This window comes from Euprymna scolopes, chromosome 6 (assembly GCF_053919585.1).
Source record: "Euprymna scolopes isolate OS-2025 chromosome 6, ASM5391958v1, whole genome shotgun sequence".
In the NCBI taxonomy this organism is placed as follows: domain Eukaryota; kingdom Metazoa; phylum Mollusca; class Cephalopoda; order Sepiida; family Sepiolidae; genus Euprymna; species Euprymna scolopes.
The window spans coordinates 50,999,420-51,016,195 of record NC_136487.1 but is presented as its reverse complement, the minus strand read 5'-3'; the positions used below and the strand labels follow the sequence as shown (position 1 = coordinate 51,016,195).

Here is a 16,776-nt window from a genome sequence, read left to right as displayed (position 1 = left end):
ATTCAGCAACTGAGTTGTAAACACCCACAAAATTATTATTAACCATCTCGCTAACAATTCAGAGCACCTTGCCTGCATCAGTGGTTGACTGCCGAGAGACTATATCCCTTAAAACTCAAATTAAAACTAAAATTTCTCCAATTTTGAGCAAACTACACCCCATACCCCCCTCATAAAAATACAGCATGTATATCATTACTATTATAGTTTTCAATATTGACAATTGTACTAAACATGCATTTTTGTAAAGAGTGTGGAACACTTGTTTATATTATATAATCTGGTAAACAAGACATGCAGATTTTATGATTTAATTCAATTTGGATTTATGATATTTGTAATGAAATTGCTGAAGGTTGAGCTAATAGTGGTGATACAAATTATAATTAAAAATGTGGTAGGTTAGTTTCTTTTTAATTTAGTGAAGAATGTGTTCATAGAATTTGTATACAAGATTGTGAGATTTAAAAAAATAATGAAAACCGATGTTTTGTTTTTTTTTTGTTTTGTTTTTTTTACATGGTGGTCACCACTTATCAAGGCCCAGAATCCACTCGGGGATAAGGGTTATTGCGTGTACAGTAATCAATGGGATAGTATCGTAATTATTAGTATTGGAGATTTGATAAAGTTTCTTACTTAAGGGGGCGATTCATTAGGAATTTGTTTATGTTGGATTTGAAGACATCCAAGTTGTAGTCAGGTGAAAAACATGCAAACGGAAGAGAGTTCCACAGGCGTGCACTTCTAAGAAAGAAGCTTTGTTCATGGAATCTACGTTTTGATTTAGGCACAGATAAAGAGTGGAGAAAATCATTGACAGTGGTTTCAGCTGGATGGGTGTTTATCGTGAAAGATTGGCAAAGGAGGATGATAGATTAGAGCTCAGACGAGCACTTGCCATGGAAGTAACGATAAAACAAAGACAGGCTCGCAACGTCTCTTCTGTGAGAGAGGTTGCAGGGAAAAGAAAAGGCATCTCCCACTAAGCCACAAAGTCTATTTTGTACTCTGTCAAGGCAGGACAGGCTGTTTTTAGCAGCTCCTGCACAGATGTGGCAGCAGTACTCCATCCTTGGACGTACTTGGCTTTTATATAGATAGAGAATTGCATCAGTAGTGAGATATCTTCTGGAGCGGTAGAAGGATCCTACCATTTTCCCAGCGACCTTGGCAACAGACCTGATGTACGTGTTCCATTTCAGTTCTGGAGTAAAGGTCAAACCCAGAAGCTTGTCAAAACATGGAGCCTCCCCAAAACGAGAGCCATCCATTTCAATTGATGCCAGATGGGGATCAGAGCGTTGATGATGTAAAGAAAGTAGCTTGGTTTTAGATGCATTAAAAGTAACCAGCCACGTCTTCCCCCACTGTACCACGTGCTCAAGATCAGAGAGAACTTTGTCATTTACAGCCTTTGATGTGTTGCCATAGATGGTTGTGTCATCAGCATAGATGTCAACGAATGATTTAAGTATGTGTTTTGGGAGATCATTGATGTAGATCAGGAAGAGAGTTGAGCCCAGGATGGACCCTTGAGGGACTCCAGCATTAATACTCTGGGCTTCTGATTTCTGCCCATCAACCACTAGTCTTATGAGCCTGTCAGAGACAAATGATTTAATAATTGAGAAAACATTTCCAGTTATACCGTAGCTGGAAATCTTGTGAAGTAGGCCCTTATGCCATACCTTATGGAAGGCCTTTGATATGTCAAGAGCAATTGCCCTAGAAAGGAAGCCTTTTTCGAGAGATTCACTAATCCTATGAGATATAACCATTAGCACATCTGCTGTAGATCTAGCAGAACGGAAACCATATTGCATGTCACTAAGAAGGTTATTTCTGCTGAGGTGGTTGTCTATTTAATATGGATTCCAGCAGCTTACTCATGACACACAGGAGACTTATTGGTCTGTACTGAGAAGGAGATGACTTATCACCTGAATTCTTAAATACGGGGTATACTGTAAGAATAAAAGAGTATAAAAAACTGTTGAATCAAATAAAAGAATTTTATGACAATTAAAAGCGATTTAAGTTCCTTTTATGTTTTCCATGTCTTCATTTGCAAACCAACTGATAAGAGAAATATGCTTCCACAAATTCTAATAGAATTCCCCACTGGAAAGATAAGTGAGCGTTTGTTTTTAAGTTTTCCTACCCATCCCCACTCTTACCTCAGCAAAACAAAAGGAGGGGAGGGGGGCTATGTTACAGTTTAATCAACATAAGCTTTATCTGTTTTCTTCTGATTCTATAACCTTTAATTTTCTATCTTGCGTCTCTGTTTGCAGAGCTGCTTTTTTGCGTCAATTTTTTTTTGTCTGAAAGTTGCATATATTATGCCATACCATTAATAAGGCACCAACACTGATCAGAATTCACTACTTAAAAAGGAAGTGTAGAACTTTTTCTCATTTTCAAGCACATATATAAATGCAATAGATTTAATAAATTTCTAACTCTGCTTGCCAGTTCCTGAGTCTGCATTAAATTTTCGACATTTCATTAAAGAGCTGTTTAAAATAGGTTTGTGCGTCTTCATCTCTTTACAACAAGAATTCACAAAATGATTACTTAAATGTAGAGCTTTTTTTTTTTGTAATTTGAACACCTTCCAAAGTAACCTTTCATAGTTGTTCAAAATAGTGTCTCTCTTTCTTTAAATCCTTTTCATTCGCAACCACTTCTTTCCATTTAACTTTTTTCTTTTCCATGAAAATCCCAAAAACTTTGCCAGTTTGATGCTATGAAGGTAGTAAAAATGTAAATAAAAAAAGATATCCGTTTCATTAGATATGCAGAATATTTTGTGTCTATTTATAGAACGTTAAATCGATTCCATGCTTCTTGTTAGAAGCAGCCAACATAACTACTGCATTTAGGGGAGGGGGGGTAACTTTGCTAAATCTGTACCTCTGATATTGCCTAAGAAATAGAACATTTCTTTTAAAACAAATTTTTTTTAATTCAAGCATTTATTTTTTTTTTTTTCGTAATTCTTTAAATAATAAAGAACATCAAATCAGTTGTGAGACTATATATCCATCTGACAATGTAAATTGAAATTCTGTCAAACTTGTGATGGTCGTATATGATGTAGACTTCACTGGGTACAATATGGGGCAAGTAGTGAGTCTCTAAAATCAACAAAATTATCAGTGAAAATGAAATTTAGCGTTTCCTTGAGTTTGACTTTTTCCTAAATATCTCCAAATTAAATCAGGCTGTAATTAATATTTAACCAACTGTTGTGTTGATTGGTCAAGTGATATGGATATAAACATAATTTGGATATAAATAATCCTAGTCATAGGTAACTACTGATTAGATCTTAAAGAAAAACTTGGTTGAGATACCTCCATTGATTTAAGAAAATTTCTATTAAACTTTGGTATCCTTCAGAAAGAGATATTCCATTAAAACCATTCATTTTATGGAAAGGGAGTGTTTAACGCCTCACCTTTTTGTAGTACCGCTAAGCATTGGGTACACAAGAAGTGCAGTGGAATTACAGATCGGTTGAAAGAAAGTGAGATGTAAGAACATGGAGACGGATGAATGTGTATTTATCAAAGGCAAGAAAAACATCTTCCCTGATAGTTTGATTATTACAGAGATGTTACTCTAACGTGATTATCTCCTTTTTGTTTTCAATTTTCAAATGTGACACTTTTACATGGCCAAATTATTGTTTTTATTGTGTTTAAAGTTATAATTTAATGATTTAATTATTAATTGAACAAAATTGTTATGGAATTATAACTAGTGCTTTCTTTTAATACTATTCTTATATGTAAATAGTTCTCAAAACTTTCAATCTTATGATAATGGCGATTTGCTAATAATTGAAAATTCAGAAACTATATTCTTTTTATGCTTTCAAATTCCTTTCAAAGTTATTCCTTTGTTTTCCAAGTGTTAATAGATGTAAATGATTTTGTCTACAAAGAAATGAATTATTGTGGATTTAATTTTGAAATTCTTTTTTAAAAAATTATTTTACTCTTTCATTATCTCCATATATAATATTTTGATTGCAGAAATTTCCCTCTGGATCAAAGTATAAGTTTGCAACAACAGATGCTTCATACAAATTCAATATATCTACTCGTACAGCCACTATCTTATGTAGCTTATAACCATCATTTCTGCCACCTTCACTTGTGATAATAAAATGCTACATTACATTCGCTGAGCAACACCATCACAATCACCACACCTACAGAGGAAGAAGTTCCTATTTTTCTCTCAATATTTAGTGCTCCCACTGCTACTGGGGCAAATTCTATATTTTACTACATTATTGTACTTGCATCACCATTACATACATACATACACATAACATGATCTTCCCATTTCCTGATTCAAAAATAATAAATTCTTCCTTCTCACATTCTGCCCATTTTGATTGGCTGATTACTGACTATTCATATATTCCAGAATCCACTTCTACAATGAATAAATGAACGTTCCATAAATTATACAGTATGGTATTGCTCTCTACAGAAGAAAATCGTGTTAAAAAAAACTAACTAAATTAAACATTAACTGCTTGTCTATGCTGAAAACCGTTTTTAACATGAGGCAGTTGGGGTTGTCTATTCTGGAAGCCGTTTTTAACATAAGGAGGTGGGGGGGGCACCAACAATAACAATACTTTAATTTTTTATGAAGGGGGGGGGTCAACCGGGCAACTCCGGTTAATGGGTCCTGCTAGTAATAAATAAAAATGGTGCGTAGACAAGAAACAATGTACATGCGTGAGAATGGTCACAATTTTATCAATATACTAGCTGTCCCTATTAGGCATAAGCCCAGAGGTTAAGGTAATTGTTTCAATAATCTATTTTTAAAATGTAACAATTATTAAAAAAAAATATTATTAAATAATTATTAAATTAAATAAGTTACAAAAATGAGGAATAACAAAGACATGTAAAATCAGAAAATTAACATTTATGAAATAATTCATTAAAATAACCGACTTGATTTTCAAGAAATCAAAATGCATTCTAGTGGATTTAATTTCTTTTTTATTAGTATAAAAAATATTTCATTAAATATTTTTTAGTAAGTTCTGTTTTTTCTTTCTTTTTTTCAAGAAATAATATGTGAGTTGAGTAATTTTGACTAAAAGAAACAGTAAACAAAAAAAAAGTAATCACTCTGATTAAAATTATCAACCTTTCAGTTAATATCAGTAAAATCATTGTAACTAAATAAAAGGTAGGCTTTAAAACTGGATCACTAATAATCAAGAATAAAAAATCCAACTTTGACGATTTGTTTGTCCACATGCACACAAACTGCAAACTTGATTATAGTGGGTGTACTTTATTATTGTCATGCAAAAAAGGCAACCCACTAAATATCACTAAATCAGTATATTATAAAATATCTAATTTCGGTATTTTAAATATATTCACTGTTGGCTTTAAACATGGGTGACACTATGTTAAATTTTGATAAAACAATTGTTTATAAAATAAAAGAATGACTGGTAATTAAGAATAATAAACTGAACTTGGACAATTTCATTGAAATAAAAAAATTTCCTTACTTGAAAGTCCTAGAATCGAAGTGTACATACGAAATCACAGTGCAATTAAAAATCTAAAGTAATAACAAACATTGCATTTAATATAGATTTACTTTTAAGGGACCTTTTTTTTCTTTGAAATGGAAATTTCTATGTAACTGTATTAGAATAAAGAAGCCGGAAAGTGTGTCAATTATTTTTTTATTGGTTATTTTGTAATTCTGGTAGATGAAATTAACAGATGCAGCGATTGTCAAATATATAAAAAATATAGAGATTTTCCAATGAAAAAATGTTGAACCAGGGTTTTACATTTCAAGTGAAACAGCCGCATTTGCAAGTGATTTTTTTTTTTTTTTTTTTTTTTTTTTTTTTTTTTAAGTGGCAACTAGAAATAATAACATGCTTATCTTTTGGCGATTGTGTTTTTTCACCAATAATCTTCCAAAGCTCATTACTGAGTGTAAAACAGTCTTTTAAACTTTTTATTTTAATAAAATGAGCAAAACAATCTTTTTTTTTCTTTTTTTTTTAACAAAGGCTGTTTAAAAAAAATCAAACCCCAGCTTGAAATTATCAAAACAATTGCAGTCGCATTCTGAATGTGACACCTGTCCACACCTGACCTACATCATGTTATCATCTAGATTATAATATTTATTATCCTGCCATTTTTTTTTTTTTTTTTTTTAATCACCCTATTGTAATCTGGTTACACCTTGTTTTGTATGAATTTAGAAAGTATTTAACAATTACAGGATTCAAATGTAAAAAAAAATGAAATAGTGACTCCAAAGTATATACCTTAGAAAAACTCTTCCCTGTGGTACTATGTGTGGTAGTAGATACCACAAGATACTTTTCTTTTTTTTTTTTTTTTCCATAAATGTTTGAAAGTGATACTTATCATTATTGTACTTTCTGTTTTTAGTTTCTTTTCTTTTACTTACATATATACATATTTTTTCTTTTTAGATGGAATAGAACTCCAATTGACCCCTAATACGGAGCAGGTAAAGACCTCTGGAAGCAACATTGTTCTAGACTGTAAACTTATTGATGAAGGAAATGTGGAAGCCGTCGTCAGGTGGTACAATCCCAATGGTGAGGAGATAAAGAACGGCAATCGGTAACTATGTCTTTTACTTTTATGTTCTCACTCTGATAAAAGTTAGAATGCAATACCTGTTTAATTTTCATGAAGCTAATGGATCGTGCTAAACTGAGAAGTGCATAACTTGATTATTCATTTACTAATTACCATATTTTAAAAAATTTATTAATTACCATATTTTAATAAAAATTTACTAATCACCATATTTAAAAAAATTACTAATCACCATATTTAAAAAAATTACTAATTACCATATTTTTAAAAAAATTACTAATTACCATATTTTTAAAAAAATTACTAATTACCATATTTTAAAAAATTACTAATTACCATATTTTTAAAAAAATTACTAATTACCATATTTAAACAAATTTATTAATTACCATATTTTAAACAAATTTACTAATTACCATATTTAAAAAAATTTACTAATTACCATATTTAAAAAAAAAATTTGTATGGAAAAGAACTGAAATCTTATCCTACTAAAAAGCATTTTTGGTTAAGCCACAACTGTCTGTAAATAAATTCAGTTTTGAATTAAACATGCGGAAACCTTCCTTTCAGTCTCAAAAAACAATGGATACCCCCTGTAATTGAAGTCTATAATGAAGCGATGGTTGCACAATCCCAAACCACATTACTTTTTAACCTACGTAGCTTGAGTCCAATTGCACGGTGAAGTCCAAGACAACTAGAAACAATGGGCGAATAAGCAGCACCTACTTCCAAAACAATTGAACATGACTTTCTAACATGCTTTTTCTCTGCCAACAGATTTTGCTTATTAATGGTGTCTTATCCCTCTTCAATATGCTTTTCTTACCCATAAACATGCGACCACTTCTTGAAAACTATACACCCATTAAAATAATTTAATTTTAATATTTTCATGAAAATGAAACATTAAGAATAAGGATTAATAATTGTGATCATTTTAATTCTTTCACCTTTTTTAGTTGTGTTTTGACTTATGTAAGCTAAATGGATCTTCCAGAGGTTGATGGTTCAATCGTTACTAGAGACAATAACTAAGAATAACATAAATAAATTCACACTTCTGCCTGTTGATGATTGACAGAACGAGAATAATCTACTCTCATAAATTAAACATACATGAAATTTTACAAGTATATTAATGAAATGTTCTTTGACAAACTTGTAGCACTTGCACCCCTTCAACATAAATAGCCCCAACTCGCCTAACAAGCAGCAAAATGCTACCTCTTCTCTGTCGAGGTCTCTAGATTAGAAAGCCTTCATTTATAATAGTTTCTTACTGCAAACTGCTAGACTTAGGAATTTTCTCTTGGTCTCATATTTCCCAGACTGTACTAACATGCAGAAATTTAAATGTAATGTGAACAAACATCTGGCTGCTCAACTCCCTACAAAGTGTCCCTGTAGACATGGTCCCAAATTATGTCAAAATGTCATTATACTTTGTTGTGATCAATGTGATTAAAAAAGAATTTTTTTAAAAAAGTAGATTTCATTTTAAAATTCTGTATAGGTTTTAGAGTTCAACCTAAAGATTCTCAGGTTTGAAAAACTGCATCTAAAGAAGGTTGGAGCTTAGATTGGCCAAAACGTGAAAATAACCATCCGGGTGAGATTAGTACTCTGTTTAATACTTATTTTTTTTATATATTTTCAATTAATTTATCGACCAAACAAAGGATATGCCATTAAACAAAGAAACAAAATCATCAGTATGCTGAGATCTGTTAAAATTAATCGCTATTGGGAATAACAGGTGGGAATTCATGAATTACCAGAAAATAATGTAATGACAAATGAGTGAAGACGTGTGGAAAGCTTTATTGTAATAATTGATGCACTTTCTTAAGTATCGAGTTCTCCACAAGGGAGTTAATCATAAAAGAAAGGGAGGTAACTCTTGATTACTTATATTAATTTCTACACCCAATTTGAAAACAATTTTACTTTTGAGAAAAACGAATGTCCAAAAAAATATATCTGAAAAATTGTTGCAAACCTCTTTCAATGTTTTTTTTTTCGTTTGAGATTATAAATTTAGTAGAAAACAGTTTAAAATAAGTAAAAATAAATTAAAAAAAAAAAATCTATATAAAGTCAAGGTCTTTTAACTTAGCTTTAAAATTCTTTTTTTAAAATATATATTATTTAAAAATTCTTGAATATTTTTTATTAGCTTTAAAGTTTTAAAATATATTGTTTTAATTTACAGCCTTAAAGTTTTTTTTTATCTTTTAAATTACAGCATGAATATTATTTTTAATATCTGATCATTGTTTTATCTTTATTTCAGACCAAAGTGAGTTCAACAAATTTGGTATTTTGTTTATAAATGCATGTCAACATTGTCACTTCTTTGTAGATCTAATAATATCATAATAATCATCATCATAAAAACTTAAATGTTTTAGTCTGAAGAGAAAATAATGCTTGCATTTTCTATCTCTCTCTATCTCTATTTCCTGTCTATCTGTGAAATATTATGATAATAATTATGGTGATGTTTGCCCATCACTTGCAAAAAGTATCATCTTAATCATGTAATTGTTTTGTGAGCCCCGAGATGACTTGGTAGTTCAATCCAAGCCCTGAAGTATCTGCTGCATGTAGTGGATTATGAGATGATTCTCTTGCAGAAGTGCCAACTGCTCTGTCTTTTTGAATAGCATATTTTCTCTTATGTTTCTTAATGCATGCAGATTCAGCAGCCATAGCCTTTTTGTGGCTTGCAGTATGCCAGAGACATTTGTTTTGAGCTAGGCATTCTCATGAATCTGAATACAAACAGAACTGTTTAAGGAGCTTCTTCAAAGCTATTCTTGAATTATTTTTGCTGTCCTTTGTTGTTTTTTTTTTTTTTTTTTTTTTTTTTTTTCTGTAAAGAAGCTGTTTTGGAAATCTTGAATCTGACATGCGGCATATATGACCCACTCAATGAACCTGAGGCTGTTGCAACATAGTGTATGCTTGATCATGTTAAAACCTCTGTGTCTGCTATCTTGCTCTGCCACTTGATTTTCATCAATTTACGAAGGCAGCTTATGTGAAAATAGCATGTTTGGCATATATGGTCCCAGTTTAGACAACATGCCTAATAATTATATTATAACTCTGTCTATGCTATAAAATAGGCCAATTTATATTTAAATCTACTTGCAGCTTTTCTCCTTTCTTTTAAATAGATTTTAATTAGATCTACATATGTTTTTCAGAAAAGTGAATTCGCCTTTTAAACAAGTGTTTCCATACAAAAAGCATTTTGAAGCATTCAATAAGTTTTCATTCATTTTGTAACTACTATCTTCATATTTCCTCATTCACTTCATGCGTATATTCTCTTCTCTCTTGGACATTTTTTTCAGATCCTCTGAATAAAAAGAAAAACATCAGATCTGATCCATCATTGACATGTTAGGTCAGATCTGATCCTCTGAACTGTTTCCCAACACCGCCACTTCCTTTACACTCCCTGTAATGTGGTCGTTCTTTTCAATTTTGTCATGCTTTCAAACCCCCTCTTCCTCCAACCAAAAGAAAAGAATGAATCTATTGTTTGTACTTTATTATAATTAGAAGAGCATTAAAGTGCCCTCTTGTATATAAATAGTAAGAGGGGCACACGTCAAAGTTCCTTCATACCTTTTCCTGGGTGTTTGCTACACATTTCTTCTTACCCTCTTCCTTCCACGTGTTGCATTCTCTCCTTGCTGCGATCTTGCTACCATGTCTCTTGTATTGATGTTGTTTGTCTTCATGTCAATTGCTTGCTTCTTTGTTTCTGCTACATCACTTATATTTTGTTGTTAGCATTTTTATCTCCTCCTGCGATTCCTTCTCTTAATTGTTGTCTATATTCTTTCTAAGCTGGAATATTTCAAAACACGAACAGTGGTTGTTAAACAAAAATGGGTGGTCAATTCTGTGTCTCATTTAGTGACAAAAGTTCAGGTTTGTCTCATTTAGTGGCAAAAGTGGATGTTCAGTTTAGTCTCACAAAAATATTATTCAAAACTTACAGAAAACATATCGGTCACTGGGTAAAATTTCTTTTGTTAGGGATTTTCACCCCCCTCCTCAAAGTTCAATTCTTGCATGAGACAATTGTTTTGGAGTGACAGTTCTTGAAGAAAAGGAACACCAGTTGTATTAATTGAACAATTTTACTTGGACAAGTAATAAAGAATGATATACAAAAACAGTAAAATGTGTGAGCTTTTGCCGTGTGAAGAATTGTTAACAAGTGTGCATGTTGGCACTTCAATAAAAAGAGGGTTTGCAACAGTTTAATGGAGCTGGTGTCATAATGTTATCAATCTGTTAATAGATATGACCATAGTATTTAAACTGACAAGAGGTAGAAGGTCGAAGCATTTGAGTTTATATGCAATAGCTTATCTGACATCTAATGGTGTAGTGATTGGGTTTATTTTTTGACCATTCATGTGACCTTTAACGAGAACAGACTACACGTGTCAATTGGTGAATGTTTTATGAATTCCAATATTATAGATACTTAAATGCATCTAAAATAATTGTGGGTTAAGGAAAGTTTGACATGGCACTGATATCAAATGTAATTTTTTAAAATGATTTTTTTTGTTGCATTTTAACTTTAGTGATCAGGTTATTTAGTGAGAAAAATTCTATTTCAAACTTTAGCTTTTACTTATGTTGACTATCACTCAAGAATGATCCTGCTGACTTCTCCTCTAATCAGTTTTTTAATGTCTGAACTGGAATTTTCAGCTATTCACAATGCCAATTATGTACTTATTTGTAACGGCTATGTTAGTCATGTTGGACAGGGTTTCTTCTCAGCATGTACAATGTATCTGACTATCATAGCTAACTTTTGCTCATCTTAACCTAGGTCACATGATATGACTAGCCAAATACTGATTCCATAATTGACTTGATAGTGCTGCCAGGTTAGCTTTGAGTGTAGTTGCCCACTACCTCATTTGCTACAACTAGGTAGAGAAGAAAGAAGAATTATGATAGATGGCTTCATTTATTTTGTACATTTATCCAAATGGACTATAAGAGAATTATAAATTAAATTTGTCATCTAAAAAATAACACAAAAAACAATGTCTAAAAGCAAAACTTAAAAAAACTTGAAATATCTTTATACAATGACATTATAGGTAAGTTGAAAGATAACCAGTTTGCATGCAATAAATTGAAGACATTGATGAGAACTTAACTGCAGAAGTATATTTGGATGGAGAAGCTATTGAGGTTGTCTTGAAGTTTTGTTACCTTGGTGATACCATTGGAGGGCAGGGAGAATTGATTCTGGTGTGATTACAAGAGTTAGTATTGGATGGAATAAGTTCAGGAAACTTCTGCCATTACTAACCAGCAGAGCATCACCATTGTCAACCAAGAGAAAAATCTATCAAGTATATGTACACAATGTGATGATATGTGGAAGTGAAACCCGGTCAGTGAGGGTTGGGGACATGTTTGGTATGAAAAGAAATCATAAGAATGATATGATCTGAGAGGAAGATTAAATCTGGACAAGATAAGGGAGATGTGTACAGAATAGGTTTTGTTGGTTTGGTCATATTGAAAGAATGTAGAAGAGTTCTTGGGTTAGTAAATGTAGTCAAGGTAGCAGGGGAGGGCACAGAAAGCATGGGAGTGATAAGGATGGGTTTAAGAGAAAGAAGAATAAATAAAAACCTGGCAAAAGGTAGGTTAGTTCGAAAGTCAATTTTTAAAAGCTGTCCAATCCATGTCAGCCTGTAAAACACTTTAAACTGAATTTGATTCTAGCTTGGATTGAATCTTTTGTTCTTTTTTTCCTTTTTCTTTTTTCCTTTTCTTTTTTCCAAATGTTTTGATTTTATAAATATTGCTTTCCTGCAATCATTTTCTTAATAAAATTCATATTCATCTCAGTAATACTAAAAAGAATAATCATCATCATTCTTGTCATCATTCATAGTTTTTTGTTTTTATCATCCTCCCTTTTGCTTTTTATCCTAACCAATACCTCTGCTTAATCATCATCATCCGATTCTTTCCCGTTTTTTTTAAATTTAAAAACCAATTAACCTTTTTAAAAATTATTTAGTGCAATGAATTAACTTGGACAATATTTTCTTTCTCTTAATTTGTGGATATAAAAAGAAACTGCAGTTCTTCATGTCATAAATCTAACTTGAAAGGGTTTCATATTTTTTATATAAAAATCTTTTTTTTCTTTTCAGTACAAAAATCCGTAAAGGATCTAATTTTTCCAAGGTCTACTTGATAAACATATCAGCTCAGGATGCCGGCACTTACACCTGCAATACAACTTTTGATGGCAAGCCACTGGAAAAGAGTATCAATCTAAAAATATACAGTAAGTGCTAGTTGTGTTAGCTTTCAATCTATTCTAACCCCTACAAAACAACAAGAACTCCCCTTCTACAACCACTGTCAACAATTTCCCTCTCTATCTGTTCCCAAAACTAAAATAAAGTTTCCTTCTTAGAACTGATTGCTTGCAGGGCTGTTTTCAAGCTGACTACAACATGGCCGTTTTTAATTCTGATATAAACAAATTCCTGTTTAGCTTAAATTATCAAACACTATCTAAATTTTGCCATTGGTGACCATCAGTGTTTCCTCATCAGCTGACACTCATTAACTTTTCTCTTTAATCTTTGTCCATATAACACACACACAATGTGTATATTTTCATTATTCTGTGGAAATGGAAAACCAAACTGCAATTTAATTTTATTTTTCAAATTAATCATCTTGAAGTCTTTTAATAAAGATGAAATGTTGAATATAAAAATTTTTTTTTTTTTTTTTTTTTCACACATCCACAAAGTTGGGTATCTGTATATGTTTATATATTTATATGTACAGGATTCACTTAAATTAATTAACAGATCATTATTAATTTTGGAACACAACTTGTGATCATTTTGTATTATGTGAACACCATTCAGCTACCTGATGTGCCTGAAGCGTAACACACACAGTGATGTTATTGGCAAAAGTTCTTCAAGATAGTATTCTTCCATGATTTTCTCCATTATTTTAATCCAATTTGGAAATGTCTTATTTAAGTGGATGAGTTATATATATATATATATATATATATATGGCAAGTGTCCATATTTCCAGTCAAAACTTGAAAAATACACAACAAACACCCACAAAGTTTGTATTTTTTTAATCTGCATAACCCTAGATACATAACATTAAAACTTAAATAACAAAAAAATATTAATTATTTAGAGGTCAAATAAACATCATTTAATGTTATTAAGATGTATGTGCATCTTTCAATGTTATCATATAAAGGGTAGTAGCTCTGATATTTTTTTTATGTCTAGAGAAAGAGAGAGGAAGGGCTGGGCGAAGAAAGAGGAGTAGAGTAAAAGGGATATAAGTTATGTTACACTTTTGTCTTATGTAAATCTGAATAACCCTGCTAATATATATTTGTGTGTACAAGATTCTCTTAAAATATTGTATTCCTCTTCTGATTTGCAGAAAAACATGCATTCTTGAATTGTAGTACGTACCAACAGCCTATTATCCATACCAATGCTAAAATTGGATGCATAGCAAGTGGTGATCCCGTTCCAGAAGTGTCATGGAATTACAAAGGAAAGATTATCAAGACTGGTAAGCATTATTTTCTTTGAATTATTTACTTTGTGAATTTCTTCCTCTTGAAAAAGTTAAATCAAATTATTCCGAATCTTTTAATGAATATCACAAACCAGCTTAGTTTAGAATGGGTGAATGTAATAGAAATCAATCTTGCAAACAACCTCGTGTAAAAATGTCAGCAGAAAATGTAGAAAAGACAAGCATAATTTTGTAGGTCACTGATTGGTGAACGTATGCCATTAATTTGCATATGTACACAATTGGTAACTGTTAAATGGGACAAATTCTAAAGCAGGAGTTGAGTGGAGTTTTTTGTTGGAGAGCTTAGAACGAGAGCGAACGGTGGAAGATAATATTGAATACACGAGGATTGAATTGCAAGTTGTGGAAAGAAAGGGAAAAAGACTTGTGCGTTGTATCGACAAGAGGGCGGTTTGACACTGCCAGTTGTGTTGTTTTTTTTTTTCCTTTCCATTCTATAATGAATATAGTGAAATTCTAATTGGAATTCATTATTGAAATGAGTATTATTTATATTAATTTATTTATTGTGGACTATTATTCTCATCTTTATTAGTTGTTTCACAACGTTTCGGCCAACTATTCCTCTGGCCTTCGTCAGGTGGTAACCGCGATGGATAGGAATTTCGAATTTCCTAACTGCATTCTCAGCAATCACTGCCATCTGTAGTTGTTGCCATCTCACCACGTTTTGGCCAAGTAAGCCTCTGGCCGGCTTTGGGTAGGATTGAAACCGCTATCTTCAGACAATGCTCATCTGGAACCGTAGAGATTCAATGTCTCTATCAACTGCGCCACAGGGCCCGTAGCACAGTTGATACAACAATTACGGATGGCAGTGATTGCTGAGAATGCAGTTAGGAGATTCGAAGTTCCTATCCGTCGCGGTTACCACCTGACGAAGGCCAGAGGAATTGTTGGCCGAAACGTGAAACAACTAATAAAGATAAGAATAATATTCCGCAATAAATAAATATAGTGAAATTCATTTTAATTTGAACTTGTGATACCTTTTGTGTTTGTTTTTCTATAAAATTCGGATGCAAATAAAATGTTTTTTATTATTTTATAAATGTTCAGTTCTTTCTTTTGTGTCATTTGTATTTTTTTTTTTTTCCAAGCTACTTCAAGTTAGGTCACTATTTTCAGTGATAGGCTATTTATTTTTTATGTAAAAAAGAAAAATGTTGGGTTCTTGTCTAGAATTTCTTTTATATTAAAAAATTAAATTAAAGAAAAATCTTTACGATGTGCATACTCATGATGAAACAAAAATATCATATTTCAAAATTTACGTGAATTGATCAAATAGTTTTCTTTTATAAAGAAAACTATTTTTAAACGATTAATGAGAATTTGCAGGTGACAAATTTAATAAGTATGATTTATTGTTAGGTTACCTCCCCTTGTTTTGTACAATCCCCCCCCCCCAAAAAAAAGGAGAGCAAGACAGTCACTTCTCAGATACTCATTGATGTATATAAGAATATATAAAAATAAAACAACTTGATATATTTATGTGATTTTGCAAATATGTTTTTGTTTTTTCACAAGTTTATACATCATATAGATTTTCCTTTTATTGTTGTTTTTTAATATGGAGGAATTCTGGACAAGCACCAATGTTTTTCAAATTTCACGTGTACAATATTGTACATCTGAATAAAGATAATCCTGCCTTGAACAAAACCACTCTTCAGGATTGTGGGAGGTTCTTAAGTTGTTTTTCACACAAAATCAGTCATGTTGAAAATTTTATCAAATAAAATACTAAGGAAATGCTTGCCCTTTTATCAACTTGTATTTCTGTAGGTTTTTTTTGTTTTGTTTTTTTACATAATAAAGTTTTTTATAATTGATTTATTATAAAATTTAGCTTGATCTTCAGTGTGCAATAGAATCATATTAAGAAAATTTAATTTGTTAACTGTTGAAATAAATTTGTTATAAAAAATTATTTTTTTATACATTTTTTTCAAGGATTAATGGGATTTTGGCCAATATTTAAGTTGGTTAATGTAATAATTATTGACCTTTTTTAATACTTTGATCTGATAATTATTGACCTTACCCAATAGTTTGATCTGATAATCATTGACCTTGCCCAATAGTTTGATCTAATAATTATTGATCTTGTGCAATAGTTTGATCTAATAATTATTGACCTTACCCAATAGTTTGATCTAATAATTATTGATCTTATGCAATAATTTGATCTAATAATGTTGACCTTACCCAATAGTTTGATCTAATAATTATTGATCTTTCCCAATAGTTTGATCTAATAATTATTGATCTTTCCCAATAGTTTGATCTAATAATTATTGATCTTTCCCAATAGTTTGATCTAATAATTATTGACCTTGCCCAATAGTTTGATCTAATAATCATTGATCTTGCCCAATAGTTTGATCTAATAATTATTGATCTTACCCAATAGTTTGATCTAATAATTATTGATCTTACC

At 31.3% G+C, this 16,776-nt stretch overlaps 1 protein-coding gene across 7 annotated transcripts in view; it reads left to right on the top strand.

Annotated features, from left to right (window-relative positions):
* Positions 1-16,776, top strand: part of LOC145277647 (fasciclin-2-like) — a 248,853-nt gene that overhangs the window by 116,556 nt on the left and 115,521 nt on the right. For all 7 annotated transcript variants that reach the window (XM_080129239.1, XM_080129237.1, XM_080129238.1 and 4 more), the window contains exons 2-4: positions 6,521-6,674; positions 12,881-13,017; positions 14,166-14,300. In XM_080129239.1, coding sequence (XP_079985365.1) covers positions 6,521-6,674; positions 12,881-13,017; positions 14,166-14,300 — 426 coding nt within the window. The remainder of the gene's footprint in view (positions 1-6,520; positions 6,675-12,880; positions 13,018-14,165; positions 14,301-16,776) is intronic.